The sequence below is a fragment of the Manacus vitellinus genome, unplaced genomic scaffold (assembly GCF_001715985.3).
Source record: "Manacus vitellinus isolate BGI_N305 unplaced genomic scaffold, ASM171598v3 scaffold_37_pilon, whole genome shotgun sequence".
Lineage (NCBI taxonomy): Eukaryota > Metazoa > Chordata > Aves > Passeriformes > Pipridae > Manacus > Manacus vitellinus.
This window is the reverse complement of record NW_021940517.1, coordinates 2,955,911-2,979,178: the sequence shown is the minus strand read 5'-3', so window position 1 is coordinate 2,979,178 and position 23,268 is coordinate 2,955,911. Positions and strand designations below refer to the sequence as shown.

At 38.0% G+C, this 23,268-nt stretch overlaps 1 protein-coding gene across 3 annotated transcripts in view; it reads left to right on the top strand.

The window, feature by feature from the left end:
• The first annotated feature begins 2,677 nt into the window (after positions 1-2,677).
• RPS6KA2 (ribosomal protein S6 kinase A2) overlaps positions 2,678-23,268 on the top strand; it is a 258,165-nt gene continuing 237,574 nt past the window's right edge. The window contains exons 1-2 of one of the 3 annotated variants that reach the window (XM_029961603.1): positions 2,678-3,115; positions 11,658-11,722. Coding sequence is in view for 1 of the 3 variants with exons in the window: in XM_029961600.1 (XP_029817460.1) it covers positions 3,068-3,115 (48 nt within the window). In the remaining 2 variants the exon portion in view is untranslated. Of the gene's footprint in view, positions 3,116-11,435; positions 11,451-11,657; positions 11,723-23,268 lie in introns of those variants that run through there. The other 2 variants (XM_029961602.1, XM_029961600.1) reach the window with 2 other exon arrangements.

Below are 23,268 nucleotides of genomic sequence, written 5' to 3'. Positions count from 1 at the left end.
GGCCTGCTAAGAACTGTGTAGTTCATAAACAAAAATAATAAAATTAAATAATTAAGAAAATTAAGAAAATGTTGGTTAGATCAGAAAGATGAGGTAAGCATTCATCAATGAATGATGCATCTTTCATTTAAATTGCTTAAGCAAAGCCTGTAGCATATAACAGTGCACAGATTTGAAAAGGGCAGATAACTATGTCTGGAAGTAAACGTGTTATGCACATGATTTTTGGAGGACTTGTTTGTTTGTTAGATGTTGCATTTAGCTGAAAAGATTGTGAATAAGCAGAGACTGTGTTAGGTCTGTTCACTGTCACATTTAACAAAAAGCAATTATCTACCATAGTAACCATGACAGAATTCAGAATATATTCAGACACACATAAACACCTAAAAATAATGCCAAGTACGTCTTTAGTCCTCAGTGTTTTTCTTGATTAAAATAAAACCAAATCAACAAAACTGCAGGAATTCAGAATTATAGCTGAAAGTCTACCTTTTATCTTTACTGTAGTGCAGCTGTCTTCCAAAACCTGGTTATGTATTAAAAGGTGTAGAAGTGTCTTTATGGTACTTTCAGCTTAAATCTAATTGTTTAGATTGAGCTACACTTTAAAGAATTAGATGAATGTAGAGTCTGGGATGATTATGTGTTATCTCAAAGGAAGGAAGTCTTTTGAATTTTTTAAGATCTCTTCAAAGTATTTTAATTTGCTTATGTAGAGGAAAACCTTGCAGCTTTTGTGGATGTGAGTGCAGAAATAAAAATGCAGCCAAATAATTACAGTATGAAAAATGAAATTCTAAGTTAATGCTGTTTGACTCTGGAAATCTCCTAGGCGGAAGTTCAGATATCAAGAAATGATGCAGATCCTGGAGTAAGAATTGTTAGTTCTAAAAGTAATATGCTGCTTGGTAATGCATACGCTGAAATTGAAAGGTTTTTTTAAACTGTATGGCTTGAGAAGCTCCAAGTTCCAAAACTAAGCTTGCCCTTTTTTAGCAGAAACTATCGAGAAAGATACTAGGGGCTTCAATTTATGTTTCTGCTACACGCATCCAGGTGGGTTTTAAGATGATTTAACCATCCTGTTTTTACAGGTATCTTTGGATTTTCTGCACCTTACAGAATATACAATGAGATCTTCCTAAGAAATGTTCTTTTTAGCTTTTATCAAAATGGAACCCAAAGGTTTCAAGCATGTAACACACCAAAGAATTAGCCCCTGTCGCACTGCTTGTGTTCCCCAGTTGCCAGTTTCGGAACCTTTTCTTGAAATGGGACTTGGAATCATCTTTTTGGTGGCGTTTTGATAGATATCCTCCTGGTGCAGGATGCTTCTCAGAAAACTAGTTTGTAATTCTCTCCCATCAGTCTGAACACCTGGTGGCTAGAATAATCTTCTAAATGCTTTTAACGGGTCAACTGCTTACATTCAGCTGTTGGTTTATCTCAGTGGCTGTCCTGGGTCTGTATTTTTCTCCTGACCAATATTTTGACATACCTTGCACTTCTGTAGCATTTTCAGTGTGCCTCTTCAGTTGGACTTGGACTTTCTCAATGGTGCATAGTGGCACTAGTTCTCAGTTTGATTGTGCATTTTACTGCAGCTGTCACTTGCCTGTCATGTTTGGCCCTCCCTTAAATTCAAACCTCTGCATCTAAGTGTATTCTGAGTTCTCTGAACCTCCTGTTTCCTTGGCTTGACTTAGACCTTGCCACTTCCTGGAGGTTAAGCACATGTGCCTCTGTAGGGGTGGAAATTTGCAGCAATGTTTGATAGTGTTTGTGGTACTTAGTCTCCTGGAGAATGGGACAGCAAGAGGGCAGAGGCTTGTGGTAAGGAAATGATGCAAATGGAAGAAACACGATACAGGTAGAGATGTATCAGATTAGATATCTGCAACTTGTGTGAAATAATATTTATAGTATAAGAACTAGACATGGAGATTTGGGAACAACTGAAGACTGTTTGGAAAAAATTCTTCTTGTCACACATTTCTGTGTATCCTTATAAGCACATTGACTCTTCAAGCATCATAGTACTATTAGGGAGGCAGGTTGATCATGAAATGATTTTAAACTGATTAAAGTAGCTGTTTCAACGTGTGTTCCATTCTTAAACATAGGGATTATCCCATTGGCATTATTGGGAGTGAACAGAGTGTTTCATATTAGATTGTCCTACTCATCTCATGACTAGGCTTTGCGAACGAAGATTTGGGCACTGTCCTACTACACTTGCTGTTTAAGGACACCAGTGGCCCAGGAGATGCAGCATCACTGGTGTGCTGCTGACCCCTGTCCTTCCAAATCTGGAGCTGAGCTTTAGTTGGAGATTCTCAAAGCGAAGGCAGCAATGCCCATGATCACTGGTTCCTATGGCATTGAATCAAACTCAGCATTGTCATGCTCTATGAATACCTCCATGTGTATCTGTATATAACATCTTTGTGTGCAATCTCTTTCTGTGTAGAGTTTTTTCTAAAAACTATTCAGAGGAAATAAGTCTCCAAATGATATAAAGAGAACATAAGTGACAGGCTCTTTCCTGCGCTTGGCTGGATCGCATACAATGTGCTTAATTAAAGGTGCGCAGTGACAGGCTGCGCTCAGCAGGCGGTGCTGGGTAGTGTTCAGAGTCCTGGACGTTGAGTGAGTTTCTTCTGTAGCACAGGGTTTGAAAGGATCAGTGAGATACTGAGCGTCTCAGTGCCTCTTTCATTCTCCTGTAAATTCTTGCCCCTGTATAAGCACCTTTTTTAACTTTTAAGGGGTTATTTTTAGGGAGTAATGCAGACCTGTTATCTTCCTCCTTGTGCTGACAACACAGCTGAAGGCTTCGGCTGGAGCTGGAGTGTCTGTATTACAGCTTCCTCATTTGAGTCAAAGATGAGATCCAGCCTAGCTCTTGCCTTTTAATCTGTTGCGGGGCTGGGCTGGTGTCTGGTGACGCATTGAGCTAAGCTGGCTGCAGCGAGTTAATAGAGAAGGCAAAAGGTGTCAAGCCCCTGCAGAATGGCTCAACTACTTGCAACACCTGACTTGTATCCTGAATGCTGAAAAAAAGATGATAAAGCTGCCTCACAAGAAATTGCAGAAATTTTTCCTTAAAAAGGTAAAATACTTTTTTTTTTTTTTGCTTGCTTGCTTTAGTTAGGTTGATGACCAAGTTTGACAACTGCGTTGTTTTTGTGCTGTTAGCCTTGTGATTTCTTTGCACTGAGATGGCTCGAACTGTTCTCTCAACGTAATATTGTTTTTGGCTTGTGGTCTGGGACGCAATGAAAATCCAGCGGACTTGAGCAGCATGGTACAGGGGTTAGTTTGATCACAGATACAGTTTAAAGGTTCTGTCACCCTCTTGTGTCATGCTGCCTTTTAACATTGCTCCGTGACTCAGTGGCACTGTATATTCCAAATCTGTCAAGCAATTTAGTGCTAAGCTTTTGCAGTGTATGAGAGAGAATGCTGCTCATTGACTGACTGATGCTCATTTAAAAAAAAGTTGGTATTAAAAGATATGTGTATATGTTACATGTGGGCTGTATATTTGTACTCTGTTTTCAAATATACCCACACAACTCACTAGAGATATGGAGACATCTGATAGAAAACATAGTATACTTTCAGGTAGAACTCTATTTAAAACTGCCTGAGTTTAAACTGGGTTTAAAACTACCCCTAGATCATATGTTTCTGTGAAGCACTATACCTGGCTAAGTATTGAGTGCTGTGGTAATTAGCTATCTGAAATAGCGTTCTTTAATATCTGCATAATCTGTGGATCCTGTTTTGGTAATATATAAACATTTATCCCATACATTATGAAAACATACAGTGTTGTTATTCTTTCACCCCTTCTCCCCCTCCTTCTCATCTTGGCTACTCACACACACAGTTTATTAGTGCAGGAGTGCAGTCTGTTTATTCTGTAGAGTATCTCAACTTTCATGCAAGGCATTTGCAGTTGTAGTCAATTGGAATTTTGCATTTTCACTATGCTGTATGATTTCACATATGAGATTTCATACTGATATCAGCACTATGCTGTTTCAAAATAAAATATTTGACTTGGTTTGTATACTAATTAAAATAGTTTTAAAAGAGTAAAAGAATAGGCAGTTAGGTTTCAGTGCAAGTTAGAATCTGGCACACAGTTCACTGATTTTTGGAGCATTTGCAATGGTTGGTTGTACCTCTCTGGAGTAAATTTTCAGTATTTAAATGTTGACATGACAGTTGTGCTGTTGAACCGTCATTTTAGGGTTTCTTATGTTGATTGAAAAGAACTTTCCCTTTTGCTAGTGTATATATTCCTTAATGCTGGCAATATCTGATCAAATGGTCATAATTCTACTAGGATACAGTAACAACTGTGGATTTTCTGTTTTACCCTTGAATATAGGACTGAAAACACCCAATTGATTAACATGGATTAAAGTGCGAGAGAAAAAAGAATTATGATGGATTTGATTTTAGTGTAGTTGTTGGACATTTATTTAATTGAGCTACTAGTTTGAAGTGACGATGGGAAGGTGGGTGCAACCAAGGTGGTGTTAAGCGTAAGTTATCTTGAAAATAGCAGTATGTCATTGGTAGTCTTGGGAGTCCCATAGGAACCTGTTCTCTCAAAAAGATGTGTCTGTGGTGCCAAACAACAGAGATATCAAATATCATTCGTGTCCTCGCCTATGTTGATGGTTCCTGTTATTTGTCTGGAGGTGGATGGAGTATTTTCAACAAACCATGTTCTTACTTGTGGTAATGTGTAAAACAAAATTGGGGAAAACATCTGTAACCCTTTTAAGCTTACTTACAGGTTAGTTTGTAGAGGCCTTTTTCTGGATGCTAGGAAAGGGAGGTACTGTGAAACAAGTAGCTAGATCCTGCCCTATGCTACATATGCATACTTTGGACTTGAGTGAGTGCATGAACATATTAGGACAGAAACTTGACTCAGACTGGTGCTCTGCCTTGATTTGAATCACAGGAATTAGTAGCATATGTCATCATAGATTGCTAGTTAGTGTTGAGAATTTTTTTCTTCCTCTTAAATGACTGTTGCATGAGAGCAGGCAGTGTTGTGGTTAAAAAAAATGAAAGTGATCTCCAATAGTTGGAAGGTGAATTAGATGAACTGTGTCTTTGAGGGGTGGCTAGGAAGAACTAATAGATACTTCCTGAGGGGTTTTGCTGTGATAAATAGGGAGTCAATGATTTCTTCCTTTATGTGGCTGCTGTCACAGCAATATCTTTTTGAAGCAAGTTTTGAGAAGGACCCGTAGGTACCTTCTTGCTTTTGTGAATATAACTTTACTGTGGTCTATCTGATGACTAGCCTGTGTGATTATTTTTTAGGTGTTGGTGCAATTAAGTAGTTAAAGGAACATGCTTGTAATTTTGCATGTGGAAGAATGCTCCAAATTGACAAGTGTTTTAAAATAAATAGATTAGACCTTAGCATGGCCCTGTATTTTCTGGCGAAAGAGTATCTACTGAAGAATGACATCAAATTTGATTATTGCAGTAAATATATCCTTCAGAGCTTCCTTTTCAATATTATGTACTAAAGCAGCAGGTGAACACCTTATCAGATGTTACTTGGCTTGCTATTTGTGTAGGCACCAGCAGCTCGTAGACAAGTGAATGATTCTTTTTGTGTATGTGAGGGGTGGTTTCAGAGTTGAGCCTTTAATGGCTGTATTGAAAACATGACTGACATGTTGTGTTTCAAGTTCCCAGAAGTACACAGTGGTTCCTAAAAGAACTTTTTTCAGGACCAGCAAAAATTACCTGGTAAGAGTATATTTAAAACTGTGTTGCCTACTGAACCTTGAAAGGACTGTTGTCCTTCCAAAACAAAGGACAGCTGCTTAACATGTGAGTGTCCTTCCATGTAAATTTATCTGTGCTGCTCAGTTTCTTCTAAAAGCTTTGTCTGAAACAATCATGTAAAGGAGAGAGGTGTTCTTCGTGTAGTGCTATAACACTGAAACAGTATGCTTTACAAAATTATTATGCATGGAAAATAGAATATCACATAAGCTGTTTGATTTAAGAAATGGATCTGAAAATAATTGCTTGTAGTAAACTATGATTCAGTAATTGAGTCAGCATGAAAATAAAGAACAAGTGGAAAACATTTTGATTTGAATGGCATTCTGGCAGAGAAAAATAGATTTTATTAAAAATAGGTAATTTAAAGTTTCACTGTTTGAGCAAGATATAATCTCTCTCAATAAGACAGAAGCACTTAAAGCAAAACAATTAAGACTTCAGCTGATGCACTCCTTTACAAGGATCTGGTGCTGTAAATGCTGTTTGTATGATTTATGGAAATGCATATGATCTTTGTAGCATTAAAAGGGAGGATCTTTAATTTTTTTCAGTATTGTGAAAAACAATTTGGTAATGACTGCAGTATTGGCAGAATATTGCTCTGTGGTAGCTTGTGATAAATGTCTGTGCCTTTTCACCATTTCCACCAATAGAAGTTTCTGTCCTGAAGGAATATGTGACTGAGTCACTGATGCAAAGGGGAGCAGAATGAAAAGATACCTACCACCAAAGGAATCTGACAGTGTGGACCTCTTAGATGTCTTTCTGTACATTTGCACATGGGAGAGTCATACACATCAGCAAGGTATTTTGTGATCTTCATGATGTTTACGGCGTTCGTTCATATTTTTTTTTTTTAAAACAATGCATTTCATGCACATGTCTGTAAAACTGCGTGCTTGTCATGTGCATGCTTGTCTGTTGTGTTCTCAAGGACCTAGCCAGCCTGAGTTCAGGGACTGCTCTATCTTTGGTGATGCTGCCAGTTCAGTTTGGGTGGGGGGCTTGAACCCTTTATAATGAAAAGATTTTCAAATAATCTCCCCCCTCTTCCTGTGACATTCAGTGTCACAGTTCCTGTCCTTTATGATGACAGTGGTCAGTACAGGGTCAGCTCTTGGAAGCATGGGGAATGTTAGTGGTCTTTAACTAATTTGCATATTACTATGTGACTGTTGCAGGGCCTCTGTGTTAAGGTGCCTAGTCTGGCAAATAGTCTGCTGCTGCTGTGACTGGGACAATTTTAGAGAGAGATGGGGATAGTTCTTTCCAAATGTGTCGGAGAGTGTGAAAGGCAAGAGAAATAATTTGGGGAGCTCTTTCAAATAAGTATGTGGGGTTTCTCTTATGCTTTGTTTATTAAATAAACCACTAATAGCGGTGTGTTTGCATGTGTGTGTGTGGAGTTTTTCCTATATCTGGTCCTGAGAAGGTACAGGTTGCCTCAGTTGTTAGCTGGAGCCAGCCTCAGGACAGATAATGTTTAGCTCTGATCACTTCAAGCAAGTAATTGCATAGAGAGAAATGACTGTCAAACTAACACTTGGAGCAGCTGTTTTCTGGAGAGAGAAAAGAAAAAAAACTTGGATGTGATTTCTGGTTGGGCTTAAAATGAAAAGTTGCAAGCAGGAGCAGTCTCCTCCTCTCACTCTTGGTGAGAGGTGACATTCCTGGTCATTTAAAAACTTGCCTACTGCACCTTCAGAAGACAAGTCTTGGACTTGTCTCTGTGACACTGGCAGTAATTAAGGCTCTTGGAGCTCTTTGGCTGCCATGTTGTTACTGCACTGAGTGGCAGAAGATGCAGCTGTGTGTTTTGCTGGTAGTTTATTTTGAAAGATTGCAGGGGGAGCTTTCTAAAGCATACTGGTTTCCTAAAGTTTCCAAGACATTAATAAGACAAGTATGCTTTTGGATGTGTAGTACTTGTAGCTTAAGTATCATGTTTGGTTTTTGGTGTCAACACAGAACAAAGCAGACTGCTCACAGAAAAGGCAAGTCAAGGCAAATAGTCAAGTCAATATTCAAGTCAAGGCAAATAGTTTTAAAAGGAAAGCAAGAAAATTCCGAGTTTAGTGTGGCTATAGTTGTGTATCATAGTATATATACACATGTAGAACTAATGTAAAGACAAATAATATGTTTATACTGCCTTTCAGTTGTGTATAAAACACTGCACAATGCTTTTGCATGTTACAACCAAAGAGTTGTATCCCTGTATAGAAGGAATATTAAGATTGAATATAAAATACTCCTGAATTTAAATTGCTTGATGCTTGCTTTCAAAATTACAATAGAAGCTAATCTTTACACTTCTGTTTTATTCTTTTCTCATGCAACAAGACCTGTACATATTTCTGCCCTTTATATTGGTGTCAGTGTTGCAAAGGAATGCTTTAGTTGAGGGAAGTGAGAAAAGGTTTGCTTTAGAGCTAAGCAACATTATGTATTTTTCTTCTCACCTTATTCTCAGAAATAGCTGAACTAGTCAAACTTGAAAGTTTGCAAAAGAATTGAGCCTGAGGCAGTCTTCTGGCATGGAAAACTCCAGTCTAAATAGACTTGATTTGGTAGAAATAGAAGCAACTGAAGCATAATTCTATGATGGGAATGTGTTGGTAAATTCAAGAGGTGGTGCAAGAGCCACAACCTTGAGTGAGAATGCAATTCAGTTCTTCAGCACCATCTTCACTCCATCCTCCTCCCCCAGGTTGAGTGACTTGAGCAAGGCCATGCCCAATTCTGTGAGCACAACTCAAAAATGTCTACTTACACACACCACTTAGCAGTGGGACAACTACTGCTGTCCATGGGCTGTGTAACTGGATAGCAAATGAAAATCAAACCCAGTTTGAGAATTTGTATGTAGTGAATGTGCATCAGTGCAACTTGGGTGGAGTTGCGTCGGCTTGTCATTAGCCACGCGTGATATAGCAATTGTTTTAAGGCCTAGAAAGAGCAGGGAAGCATACGGACAAGAAACTTTTTATTTCTGTGCTTGAAGTAGAGGAAAAATAAGTTGCTTTTAGGCAGTGACCCTAATGAGGGGTTTGGAAGGAATAGCAGTAGTTATGTGCAACAGATTGATATGTAATATGAAAAACTCCGTGAATTTCTGATATGAGTCAAGGAAGTAAAATATCTGATGTATTTTCTGAGTCCAAAGGCTGAATGGGGCTGACCCACGATTCCTTACTAGCAGGCTTTCTTCTGCCCCTTAGTTAAAAAAACCCAAACAAATAGAAAAACAGGTAAAACAAACAAACAAATAAAACCCACCCAAAACCTGACAGTGATGCAGGAGGACCTGTGGAAATGCCAGCAAATTTCTATCTCCTAGGTGTACCTGTTGACCTCCTATAAAATTGCTTATGCGGAGCCTAATACTGTCTTAACACTTCAATAAGCTTTTGATCTAGCTTGAGACAGACCTTGGTACTGCTTTGAGAAAAGTTGTACAGTTTTGGCCAAGGAAACAGCCTAAAGCTGCTTAATGCTACCAAGTGATCCCTGTTTCCAGCCTACCACAACTCTTCTGTGTTCCTTACTTGCAACACAGCTTGGGCTGTGCTGCCAGCCTGTTGTCTGCCTTGCTCTACTCTACTGGGCATCTCCCCTAGACATGACACACCATTGCCTTCCTGGGAGTGCTCTCTTCTGGGGAGAGCAGGACCTTACTGTATGGGGATGTGGGTGTGCTCTCAGTGGACAGTGCTTTTGCCTCCCTGGCTGAGGAAAAGGACTGCTCGATCTGTCTCCTGCAACTTATGTTTCACCAACAAACTCTCATTTTTGTAGGACTGGGAAGACTGTGGAATGGAGTCTGCCAGAGGAAGCTGGCAGGGGCTCCAAGATGGCAAGAAGCACTGATAGAGGCTGAAGAACAGAATGGAGATTTTGACATTAACCTTTGTAAAATTGATGTGAATTTCCTTGCTATTGCTAGCCTAGTATGTCTATTAAATATGTCTTGTAATTTGTTATCTTGTTTAAACAATTGGTAGATAAAGAGGAAGACTACCTGACCACTACCTGACAACCTTAACCACTGTAAGATCAAACAAAAAAAAACCAACAGAAGACAATTATGTGTACTGTCACTTACATGCACTAACCTTTGTCTTATGTGGATGTGTATCAGAATAATATGAATTGTTCTCCCCAAGTCTTTCTGGCACATGGGTGACATCTTCCCTGGAGCACAGAACTATAGTAAGATCCTTGAAGACTAGTTGCTATAACTACTGCCTGAGGGCCTGGTGCTGAGTGTGCAGAAAACGTACAGGTTCTCTTAGATAAGGCTTTCTAGTATTTTGCCGATTTTTGTACTGAACAGCAATTTCCTGAAAGTGCAGTCAGAAGTTAAAATTCAGGTGGACATGTATGGTATATCATACCTTTCTCTTCCCCTTGTTTTCTTATACATTTCTCTCCCATTTATCCTGCACTTAATTTTATTTTTTTTTTTGTAGCCTGTTATGTGAGCTCAATGTGTATACTACATTTGTACTTCCTCTCAAAAAAGCAAATTGGATTACAGCTTGGAAACTTAGTAGAAAAGTCATGGTCAAATGACTGAGAAATCTACAGCCCTGGCAGAGAAGTCTGAGGCAGAAAGTGATTTTTTTTTTAGGGTTTTTAACTTTCTGGTCCATTGAGTGATTTTTCTTGGGACATTTTTTTTTTTGATCTAGATGTTCTCATGCATTCAGGGGAGTGCACATCTTCATACGTTCTGGCAGCACTCTGTTCATCATGTTGGCATTAGTCAGTTCTTATTTTCTGCACACCGAGTATGCTTTCTTTTAACTAGAGCTTTTGGTGATAAATATTAGTTTCTCACTCTGAAAATCAGAACATTCTCGCTAAAGGCTTGATGCTCAGTGGCTCTAAACAAGTACTTTTCCCTGGATGGAAATGTGTGTCAGGAAACCTACCTGTAAATGCTTTGTGCACTGTTGTCATTCAGGTTATTTACCCTTTGTTGAACTGCAAAGCTCATGGTGTGTTTTAGAGGGGAAAATGAATCATCAGCTTTAGAAACAATTATGAATACCTTGTGTGAGCAAGCTAATTTCTTTCCAGAACCACCATTTTCTTTGCGATCTTGAAGAGCAGTTAGTAATGTACTTTTTTCCTTTTCAGTTTATTCCTGTTCTATTTCTTAGCTAACTTTTCAACATACTTTTTCCAAAGTTTTGTCTCTTATACTTGGTAACTTTCTTTATCTTGGTGCTTTTTAGTGAATATTCCTTCATTTTAGAAAGCAATGAACTTCTTATGGCATAATTAAGTAAAGTAAACTTACAGATTTATTAATGCGAGGACAGTATAAATGTTCTCAATTGTCTCTGAGCCCTTTTACTTTTTCTGCATCCTCTGCTATTTTCTTTTAATTATTATTTATTTTTTTAAGCTTTAGGATTTCAGTATCTGTGCTAATGCAATGGTGGTTGTAGATGATGAGTTTTATTACACAAAAGCTTCAGAGCTGCAGTACTGGACTTGCTATGACTTAACAGACTGGCTGTGACTTAACAGTCCTTTCCTGTTCCTTTTACTGGCATGCCAGTAAGTCATTCATGAGTTTGATGGTACTTGATACAACATATGTGAGCACTTCAATACTTTAGCCTCCTTACGTTGCACCTGAGTAGACTTTAAAAGCCACCGAACTATTCTTACAGAGCCTTTAATTTTTTTCTTTCTGTTCTTAGTGTTCATGTATTTCTTTAGCTATCTTTTGGGTTATACCTAGTTCTGTACACCCATCAAAAATGAACCTGAATTTGTACCATAATCTATACTGATATTCACAGGGCTTGTTGGATAAACTGGGGAAGACTGAGAAGGGAAGAAGAGAAGGAACCTTAACTGCCACAAGGTATTCAAGCGTATTCATCTTGCACACCTGCACTTAAAATTTAATTATACATGTAACTAGGTGTAAGCTTTATACAGTGTGGAGGAAAACAGTGTGAACATACAGAATTTCAAAAGTAAAACTTGTAGTTGTGGTGCAGCAAGATTGCTACTTGTAACAAATTGCGAGTCCAGTGTAACTCCTGTTGAAATTTTTAACAGTAATTGTGGTTGTCAGCACATAATAGTTGTCAGCACATCAGAAAACTCAGAGCCTTAGATACCGTTGGGTGCCTTTGGGCTCATCCAGAAATTTTGAAATGTACAAACAGTAGAGTAATTGCTGGTCTTGCAATAAAGCAACGGTAAGTTCAATTTTTACTTTTTTTTTTTAAATAATGTTTGTGGAAAGCCAGATGAGAGGCAAGGATTAGGATAGCGGGCCACAACTGAGAGTATTTGGATGCCATTGCTAGCTTTGTTCCATTAGATTTTGTTTGAGTATTTCTGCATCCTGGGCCATGACATCCTTAACTTTTAGCTTGTGGTGATTGTGCTTTTATGAAATGAAATTTACGGGAAAAACTGTTAAAGTGTATTTCTTGTTGTTTTGAAGTTTTTCCCTTCTCAACTTACTTTTTCAGGTATCTTCCCTAAGTAAAATTTGGGAACACAATGTAAGCAGCATCCTCCAACATGCATTCAAAGTCAGGCCCTCTGAATGTTGTGAGGTTCACTCTTGAATGTGTTGCTGTTGCTGAAGAGTTACTCTTTTGATGTGAAGCAAACAGAGATTTGAAGGATTCCTATTTTGCCACAATGTCTCTATCAAGTCCAAACAACTTTCTCTTGCAATCTTTCAGTACTAAAGCCTTCCTATGGGTGAAACTTCACCCATTTTTGCTTGTCTTTAGATGTAGGCTATTTTGGGAAAATTGTTTTTCTGACTTTGCTTTAAGAAGAAGCATCACTCTCAGGCTGAATCTAAGGTACCTCAAACTACCAGTGTTTTAATTTGGTTCCCCTTATGGAAAAACTAGTGTCTGAGTATGGAGATTTTTCTATCAAGTCTTGATAGATAGATTGGATTACACCCAAAGGACACAGTTCTGAAAAATGGAACTCCCTTTTCTTCACATAAGTGGGATTTTAGCTTCTTCCTTTGCTAAATGTTCAAGTTGTCTCCTGTCCTCTGACATCCTGAATTCTTTGCATTGATTTCCCATTTGTTTTGCCTGTATCTAGGATTCAGCACTGTTGCTAGCAGCAAAACACACATGCTGTGCACCTTCTGCTACAAGCACAAGTCATCCTTCCTGCTAATAGCTGTTTCAATATTCCGAATGTCATTCAGGCCGAGCTAATTTTTCTTCCTCTTTTGTCAGTGTGATCTGTCTTTTGCCTCTTTGCTTAAATTAGGGTGGTCTTCCAGTCCCCTTGAACATGGATATGAAGTGCCTGCAGCAAGTATATTCCATTTATATTTCTACATGTGCAGCTGTATTTTTTCCTTGCCATATTGGGACCAGTAGGTATTAACACTGACATGTTCCACCTTTTTTTAAGTTTTCCAGGTTGATGGAGCATCTTTTCAGCAGTCACTGCTGACCTTCAGAAATTATTTTTAAAAGGGAGAAACATGCAGGTATTCAGTTTTCAAACTCTCAGGAAGTAAAGGCAGCAATCTTGGCATGAATATTTTTTCAATGACTTCTAGTGTTACTATATAAAGGAAGGTATGAGTCATGCAATGAAGGTAGGTTCCTGTATGTTTCCAGTTATCATGCAGGCATTACTCTTTTTCCTTGGGGTTTTTCTCACCTGTCTTAAGCTTAGTGCAGGCTACCAAACTGGGTGAGTCTTAGGGGGAATATAAGCATATACACCATGTTTTCTAGAGAGTAATAAATTCACACTCTAGTTGTGTAGGTGTATCGATAACTTACCTATTTCTTAGCAGTTGTATCAGCTAAGAACTGCCTAATTTAACCTAAAAATGTAATTCTGAGATATATCTTCATTTACAGCTCTCTGATGGGTATACCTGCATTTCATTTCTAACCGGTTTCCTGTACCAAGCAGAGTAATGTTACATCAAAAACTGTAGGAATTATTGACAGTGCATTTGTAACTTACCATATAAACTAGGAGTTAGTACTTTCTAAAAAGGTACTGTGTGCAACATTTGCAAGACTGTACTGGTTTCCAAAAGATACCTGCAGAGGTGAGGAATGATAAGATGTGGCTGTGAGGTCCACATTATATCTCCTGTGATGCTCTGTATGAAAGTCATGGGATTGGTCTTTGGCCCAAGGGCAAACAGTAGGTTACCTTGGGAAGACCTGGATCATGCAAACAGTCCCTAAAGGGCAAGGCTGGGGTGGACAGTGTGAAAGAAATGTAAGACTTATTTTGCTAGCTCTAATCCAGGATGCACCCTTTCTGATCTAAATTCGTGATGATAGTTAAATGAGATTTGAAGCGTAGACCATATATTTTGTTTAATGTGAGTCTCCCTCCCCCTTTAAATAAATTTTGGTTTTAATTACACTGTTTCAGCCTTCGATTAGAGTGAAGTAGGTGCACCATGACATGTCCTTTAAAGAAAACTAACTTTGTAGCCAAACGGAAATGGAATTCTTTTCTGCAGATTATTTCCCTTCAGCTCTGCCCACAGGTTGGTGACAGTTGTACTGTTCCCAGAGCAAACAGTGAAGCCTCTTTCAATTAAGCACCAGGTCGTGCTCAAAATTATTTCTGAAAAGTCTGTGGGCTGGGCTGCTCATTAAGGAGACAGAAGTTTACAAGTGTGTTTTTTGCTTTGTTTTTATTATTGTATTGAAATCGGGGATGTTTATGTAATCTTTAAAACTTAAAGGGAAGTAGGCAGTGTTGAAGGAAAAGCAAATATTAATATGTCTTTAACAGCTATCTCACAAGAAAGTCTTGAAGTGGATTGGCAGTACTTTTCTACATTACAATACTAGAATCCAATAGACACGTGTAAATGTTATCGAAAAACTACAATACATGTCTTTAGCTTGAACAGTGGTTAATTTCCTTTTCTTTTACCATAAAAGTTTATATTGTAGTTTCTTGCTTTGCTTAAAGATCTTGGCATTTAGCTATTCCTCAGCCCTGCTTTCAGAGAAGTAAACTAGCAGGAGCCTTAAAATTATACCACATGATTTTTCCTCCCCCCTTTTCTGACTGCTGTATTTAAATAGCAAAGGAAAAATCAATGGAGTTTACTGTGACTTTTTACTTACATCTTTCTTCAGAATTTTGACTTGTCTTGACGTATTTTATTTTTTTTAATCCGTGCTGCATTATTTATTCCCTTCTCCAGTATGCTGCACTACACTTCTCACTTCTGAAAAAGTGACACAAAAAAACCTACAGACATCTTAACATGTGTTTTTTCTAAGTGATTGTTTCTCTGCTGCTCTTAATCAATTGCTTGATAGTGTTTGAAATAAGACTGTACAAGCCAAGTGACAGACTTATGTAAAGAAAGTCTTCTGTATGAAAGTTATTCTCATCCCAAACTGGTTTAAAATTCTGTTTAATGTCCTCTGTATTATAAAAATATAAACATGTTGTTGTGAGTCATACAAGCTACTAAAAAGGGAAGTGAAACTAGATTTTTAAAATAAAGCTCTTGTTTAAGCTTACTCATTTGCTGTAACTCTTAGAAGTTAGCTGCAAGGTGTTGGTACTGTGTTACTGTGAAAGGCTGATGCAGCAAGCAAATAATTGTGGGTTTTTGACTGGATGTTGATAGGATCTTGTTCCCTTTTATTCATAAGCAATACTGAATATGTTGAATTGTACATTGAGGATTCAACCTCTAGTATTGATTTATCTGAATTACCTTCTAGGATGGAACTGTAAATATCTTCATTTATTTGGGAAAGAACTAGCAACTCTAGGGCACTGGAGGGATATTATCTATTTATGAAAACAACCTTCCCCTCCATAGATGAAGAAACCATGAAGCGGGGTGAGGGGGATGGGGTCGGGAATGGGACGGGACACAACAAAACAGACAAGACACATAGACAGAAAAAACCCAAACCAAAACAAGCAAAAAACCAAAACCAACAAAAAAACCCCTTAATGAACTTTGGAAGTTCCTTTATTTTCACTGGAAGTCCAATGATTTTCTTGTACCTCAGATTGTGTCAGAAGCTATCACTCAATATTTCAGCTTTTGGGGTGATAATAGACTGCATTATTCATTGAATGACAGAACGAATATAAAATAGCTGAAGGTGAGAGTAGGAAACATGTTGATTAAGGAGAAACGTATAGCTGTGATGGAGAAAAGTTGAAAGCAAATATGTAGTCGTAGCCACTGGTGAAAACTTTACACAAGTTGACTTGGCAGCAGCAGCCTGTCATAAGCGTTTTACCAGCTCTCCTTTTAGACTCCCGCCTGCTGGTTTCAGCCTCTAATCGAGGTAAATGGAGTTCTTGGGTCTGAAGTGGCATGCTGTTTCTGATATGCTGGGGGAAAAAGTGATCTCTTGTTCTTGCATTAACATCTGATCCAACTGGTTATTTGATATTAGCAGTAACAAAGAGTAGTTGCTTGCTATCCTGTGTGTGTGCGTATATGAGGATATCAAAGCTGCTCTGCAGCTTGGTGCTGATCTTTAGGAGAGAAGTTGAAAGAGCATAACAGATGTTCCCCTCAAACAGCTCTGAAGCTAGGAATGCTGCATTAGCAACCAACCTCATGGACAGAAAAGTTTCAAAATGCAAACAGCCTGCTGAATAAAATATGCCCAAGTTCTAGTTTTGTCCATTGTTTCCATGGCAGCCTGGGGCACTGTGGCCTGATGCAGCTGAGCAAACTGGACTTCTCAGTCCTGGCTAATGCCTCTCTTGCATGCTTACCAACAGAGTGAGAGGGAGAACTCTCCCCACTCAGGCTCGCTAGGCAACGGTGCTTCTCACAGAAACAGCTAGAGTTTATAGAAATTAATTTAAAGGCTGCTGCAAAGGAAAAGGAGGAATAGGAGAAGAGAGTGAGAACAAGGCAGAAGCAGTATCAGAGACATAGGTGACTGACACCAGGTGTCCATTCAAAAAGACATGGTAGTGGGGGAAAAGAGGAAAGACCTCAGCAACAGTATTCAGAGGACTGAGCTGGGAAAAGAAAGCAGAGTGACTAGAAATGGGTATCTACTTTGGGAAAAATGAAAAGAAAGGTAGGAGGGAGCATCTGTAACCTGTTGTAAGGAGCTGGCTTAGGTGGTGGGCATTCTTGTAGCCTTCTGACTAGGTGCTCTCCTTTTTCAGGGGCAGATGACCAGGCAGGATGCAAACAGAGAAGGGAAGCTAATGCATTTGCTTGCTATTGCTTTACAAGCTCTCCCAACCTGCGTCACTGTCTAAGGATCTATATAACTATGTTTTTAATTAAGAACTTCGGTTTGGAATCCTACAAGCCGATTTGAGAACCAGTATTTACAGATGAGTGACTTATTTTCCTCTTATGTTCTCAGTGAAAGGCATGTGAAGGGGAAAACAAAAGATGCTCTATGTCTTGTAACTTAAGATAAAGTAATGTTATAGATGTGGGAAGAGTGCTTGTGATGAATTAAATAGTCTGATGAATTAAGTAGTCCTCAAGAGACTATAAGCTGTTAGATGGAGACTTACAAAATTTGAAATACCACGTAGTTTTGGTAAGAAGTGTATTTTGTGTTAACTGTTATTAAAGTAATTTAATGTGTGATAAGAGAAAATAACTGAGTCTGCCTGTTTGAGAAGACTCTCCAAATAAAGCAGATTTTGGCCTGTGAAAACATTTATACACCTTTGCAAATAACTGAAATGTAAACTGAAAGTGACCCATAGTGGTACGCAGTTACTTGGAGGTCAGCAATGGGATAATGTCTCACATTATCTGAATTGAATGAAGGATGACTACAAAAACATATAAAATTTGTTAATTCCTTTTAAGCCCTCACTAATCTATGTGATTGTGGATAATCCCTTGGGTTGGCATCAAAATCAGTATGTGGAGTGTAGTCAAAAACATGATGTTCAGCCTTGCAGCATTGCTTGTAGCCCGCTAACGCTTTTAAGAAACTGCATTGCATATAATTTTCTTCTCTTTGACCAAGCTAGGAGTGTCTTCAAATTTAGGAGTGCCCCTATTGTCCTCTTTCCTCTTGTCCTCCACCTTAGGTTTTCTCAAGGATCTTACATTTGATAGTGCAAAGAAGACAAACATGTTTTTCCACATTTGAAGGCCCAGGTTTTTTAGGTTCTGTTTAATCAAGAATGGAGACATTGAAAATAGGAAGGTTCCTGAGTTGCCAGAGAAAAAAGCAAATTAACACCCGCATGTGCACCATCTCTCTTTAAAAGTTACAGTTAGGCTTTAAGTTCTTTACCAAAGCTACTGGAGATTAAGAATGTTCTGTCTAACCAAAGGACCACTTGACCTAACATGGTTTGCTCTCATTCCTTTCATTCTCTTTTCCAACCCTGCCACTTACAAGTCTTTCTCAAGACAAACAAGCTGAAAAATCCAAACCCTCAGTTTAGAGCAAGGAATTAAAAGATGTCTTAGTTATGCCTAGACAAGTTGTTCTTTCTTGTTACATGACCGTCATTCTTCCTTCACCAGTCTCTAGATTTAATAGAGTGTTGTTTTTTAAAAGATGGAGATGTACTTCAGAGCAGTCTTGAATCTATGACACTGAAAAATGAAGGGATGTAGATATGGGGAAATTGTCCTTACAGTTAAAATATTACATGCTTTTTAAGCAATTTAATTGAAAATCAGCCTTTTTTTTTTAACAGTTTAGCTTCATAAGCTTTTATTTACTCTGTGCAGCACTGGTCTCTATGCAAACTGCTCCTTCTAAGCTGTAGCAGCACTGCCACTGCAACTTGTTCAAATAGACAGATGGTGTGCTATTAAATCCACCTGAATGCCTCATCAACAGTGAGAGTAGGCATTGGATGGTTTAGCGGGTTTTAGGGAGGGGGGAAAAGCCCCCAACATTAATACTAAAACAAATTGATGCAGCATTGTTCATGACAACCCTGACAACTGGTAATGGAAACTTCCAAAAGTCTTGCCTAGATTTTTTGTTTTGTTTTGTTATTTAGATGGTCTTTTCTCTTCACTGTTGTTCTCATGGTCTCATTCTGGACCTTTGGTTGTTTGAGCTTTATAATATTACACTAGATGAAAATAAACCTTGTGCTTAAAGATAAAGGCTTTTATTCAGATGAAAGGAATTGCTACCCAAATATGATATCAATCTCAAGAAGATACCTTATTAGAAAACTTGAAAGCAGCAATTATAAAAAAAGAAGATTATTCTTGTGTGTGTGAATAATTTGCAGTGACTCATGCAGGTTGCCAGATAACCTGATTCAAGGCCTTTTTTCTGGCAGAAGGTATTCGATCAGAAAAGGCCATGGCTATTAATCACTCCCCTTTCTAACTTGTCAAGAGAACTTAAATCAAATGTACAAATGAAGAAGGAAAAAACCAAAACTCAAAGTACTATTCTATTTAGTCTTATCAAAAGTGTAATATTAACTTGGTAAGTCTTGTTTAGTTTTTGATTTCTTCTTCTGTATGTGATGGTTGATATTTGCCTGGCAAACAACTAGCCCAGCTCCAAGTTTTGATTAGCAGTGGTGAAGGGTTTCTGTTTTGGTTCTGTTCTGTTTGTTGTACTGGAGTTCAGTAGTATGGGGAGAAATGATTGCACGGTACACACTTATCACAGTCTGATTTTTGGTCACATTTTTATGTGAAACTAATGATTTAGGATCTTCTTTCTAAAAAATGACTGAGTTCCGTGGCAGGGGAAGTATGTAGAGCAAGAAACCACATTGCACAGATTTACAGGATTTAATGCAGAGGAACTGTTAAGTCTGTATTGTTTCATGTTTCAAAAACTAAGAATGAATGTCCTTCTTGCACTTACATGTGTATCAGTTATTTCTGTTGTGGCCCTCCAAACGGCTTTTTCTTTTATTTATAACAGAGATGACCCATGTTTTTTGTTTATGAAAGATTCAAGTTTCATGATTCATTTTGAGATAAACCATTTTTGGGGACCTATTGATGTATGACAATGTGTGAGAAGAAAATAAAGATCAAAAGCAAGTGGCATGATATGGAAGAAAGACAGTGGAAAGTGCTTAGCTTTTCTTACTTTGTTTTATTAAATGATTAAACCTCACTTTTAGTCCAAGAATTCCTAGCACTTTCCCATGATCACCCTATACCTTAAATGGTAAGGCGGGGTGGAGGACTTAAAAAACTGGATGTAAAATGCAATGCGTGTGAAAAATACAGAAGGACCTACAGAGATACTATTACAGGACATGACCCCTAGAAGCAGAAAAATTATGGCCAACTATTCATATCAATTTGGTTATTCATGTCCAAAGTAACAGCTGCTGGTAGAACAGAGGGTCAGAATATGTCTCCAAACACATGATCACAGCATTTTCAATCTACTCCAAAGATTACTTCTCCACCCACTTCCCCATACCTCTAACTTTCCTATGTCCCTTTATTTTTGATGTTTGTATACATACAATGTCTTATAGATCTCAGCAATGATAGTTCTGACACACTTAAATGGCTTCTATGATTCTCCCATAGTCTGCTTCACCCTTAATTTCACTTATTAGAACACTATCTCCCTCCATCACTTTCCATTACTATACTTCTCTCTCAACTGTGTGGTTGAGAATGTGGATAGTACGTGTCATTAACTCTCTGACCCTGGGCTTGTGATGTATAGAGACGTTGTTAAGGGTTTGAGGTATTAACAATCAGAGCTGATGACAAGCTTTCCAAGTAAGTGCTGACCTGATGTACAAGGTTAATGTAACTGTTTGATCTGCCTAATGGTGACCGATAACATTAAATATTTGCTGAGTAAACTTCCAGGAATCTAATCAGCTCTTACAGCTAGAAGGTAAAATGAGCACAAAGAGGTCTAATTCATATTAGTTTAAGAGGATGTCCATGAAAAATGGCCTTGTTGCACTATTTACCAGCTCTTAGTTTTGGGCTTAATGTCAGATACCAATGTAAAAGACACTGTCCTCCTATCTTATTAATTTCTAGGCACTTTCTCAGTTGGTGTTAATAAGAGGTTATTACAGCTAAATCTTTGAAAGAAACTGTGTTCAAAGTCTTGCAGTGGTGACTCTTTTGGTTTTATATCCCTTTTTATGCAGTGCAAGGCAAGTATTAAAGGAAATCAGTAACTTCAGTGGTCCAAATGACTAGGCGCTTGTTCAAATGCCTATGCTCCCCTGTGGGATTGAAACATGGGTTTTTATGTCTGGAGAAGAGATCACAGGTTAGTTTCCTCTGAAGGAATATGCTATACATGCACCAAAATTGCTAGGTGATCCAAATCAGGATGAATTTTTGTGGATGATGGGAGTATTTGCTTCATAACCTCATTACTGCTCTTAAATAAAACAGTATTGTGGGTGTAGCAATGGGAGCAGATGAATGGGTGTTTTCTAATATCAGGGAATTAATATTATATAATTAGTGTAATTAGTGCATCCCTATCTTTCTTAACAATAAGATGATAGATTTTTTTCCTACAGACTAACCTGGGCAGAACTGTCCCATGATAACTTGTATGCCTGTCTCCTTGTCTTTGCAGCTAATTTGTATTGTGCAAAAGGGAGCATGTGGATTGATGTCTAGATTGTTCATGCACATAACGATGTGAATTGTTTATTCCCTGAATTCTCTTTATGGGCTCATTTTGAAATAAGTTTCTCAGTTACTGATGTGAGTAGTTCAGGAGATGGCTGAACATGCTATAATTTTCCACTTCAGAAATGGCAGTGCAGCAGCTGGAGTGAAAATGTTCACATACTTACAATCTTCAGTTTGCATAAATCAAAAGAGTGACACAGATGTTCTGCATCTGAGGATCTAGGCCATCAGAGAGATAATGTACAATGAATAACATTTGATTGAAATGTGCTATAAGATTCACTTGTGTAAAAAATGTTTTTTATAGAGAAAAATGCATTATACTACAACTACACAAAGCTGAAAGTATTGCTTAGGTAGATTGTTAGAGTTAGTAGCCATCAAATGGAAAGTGTAAGTTGGAGTGTTTTTCTGTTTTTAACAAAAGAAAATGTTCTCTCTTAAGATGCTCTTTTTTTTTCTGCTATTGAGTTTTGCAGGAGTTCGTAAGTTGCTTCATTCTACTTCCAAGCTTCATGGACTTGATCTCACTTCCCACAGCAAAGCCAAGCCAGGCAAGGTGATGAGAGAAATTCCAGCAGAACCATTATTTTGCTAGTTTTATAACACTGAGTACTAGCTGAGAGCTTTGCATGGTTTTCCCTGGTTTTTTTGGCCATAGTTTTCTTCATTTACAGAGCAAGCTCTCATTTCTGGAATTGCTATACTCTTCCTTTGTAAGGAAAAAGTGCTTTGGAGCCTGGTGCATTGCTTTTGGGAAATGACAGCCTGCATGTCTGACTTTTGTATCTGTTTTTCATACTTTTCTTTCAAGCTTTTTATCAGTCTCTGACAGCAGAGTATGTGGTGGGACATTCACTTTTATGTCTCTACTTACTTAGGATGCATATAGAATAAAGCAGTGTTACATTTGTTATTTTGAAAACACTCTTTCTAGGGAAACAATCTCCTTGAAAAGTTTTGTGCTAGCAGAGTGCTGAGTAAACTCCAGGGAGTATATTTCACTAACATTGGTATTTCAGCAGTGAAGAGAAAAAGTGAATTTGAAGTGCCAACAGTAGAGAGATTGTAGGAACAGGTAGATATTTCTCATTTTTGTGATTTGTGCTGCTGGAATGAGCATGCATGATAATGAACATCTGTACACTTATTTTAAATAACCCAAACACCTATATGCAGAGACTTTTTCTGCTGATTTCCTCTTTTACATTGTATATTTCAACCTAATGCTCTGTGCTAACTAAATCTTTCAAATACATATGAAGAGCCGTATAAATGTTCTTTTCTACCTCATGCTGCATTGGTTCACTTAACTGTTCAGCTGCCAGAAGAAGCAGCTTTTCCTCAAGGAGTGGAAAAAAAAATTTTATGCTGACAAGTGCTGAGATATTGTTGATTCATTCATGAATTGATTGGTGGAGTTGAATTAACTTTCTTCTATTACCGTAGGCGCTCAGAATATAGTAGACTTATTATCCATCACCACCAATTTTGGAGCTGTTCTTAACCTTTTTTTAATAATTTAAAATAGCAAATAAGAATTGCCATTCTGTCATCTTAGAATAATTGTTTGATACAGCTGCTAAAATAGGGACTGCATTATGTCACAGAACTACATTATATTTTAACTTCATTAAAAACTAAAGGTCATAAGGGAGAATACAGAAAATTGCAGTCATGTTGTGTTTATATCTCCTCTTTTCTGCTTGGAAATTTACCCCAGTTTGAAAGTCATGGTTTCTTTGTAAGATTGTATCTTAGATAATTTTCTTAAACACTGTTCTGAACTGTATGGTACTGTACGTATAGTACCATACTGTACTATATGG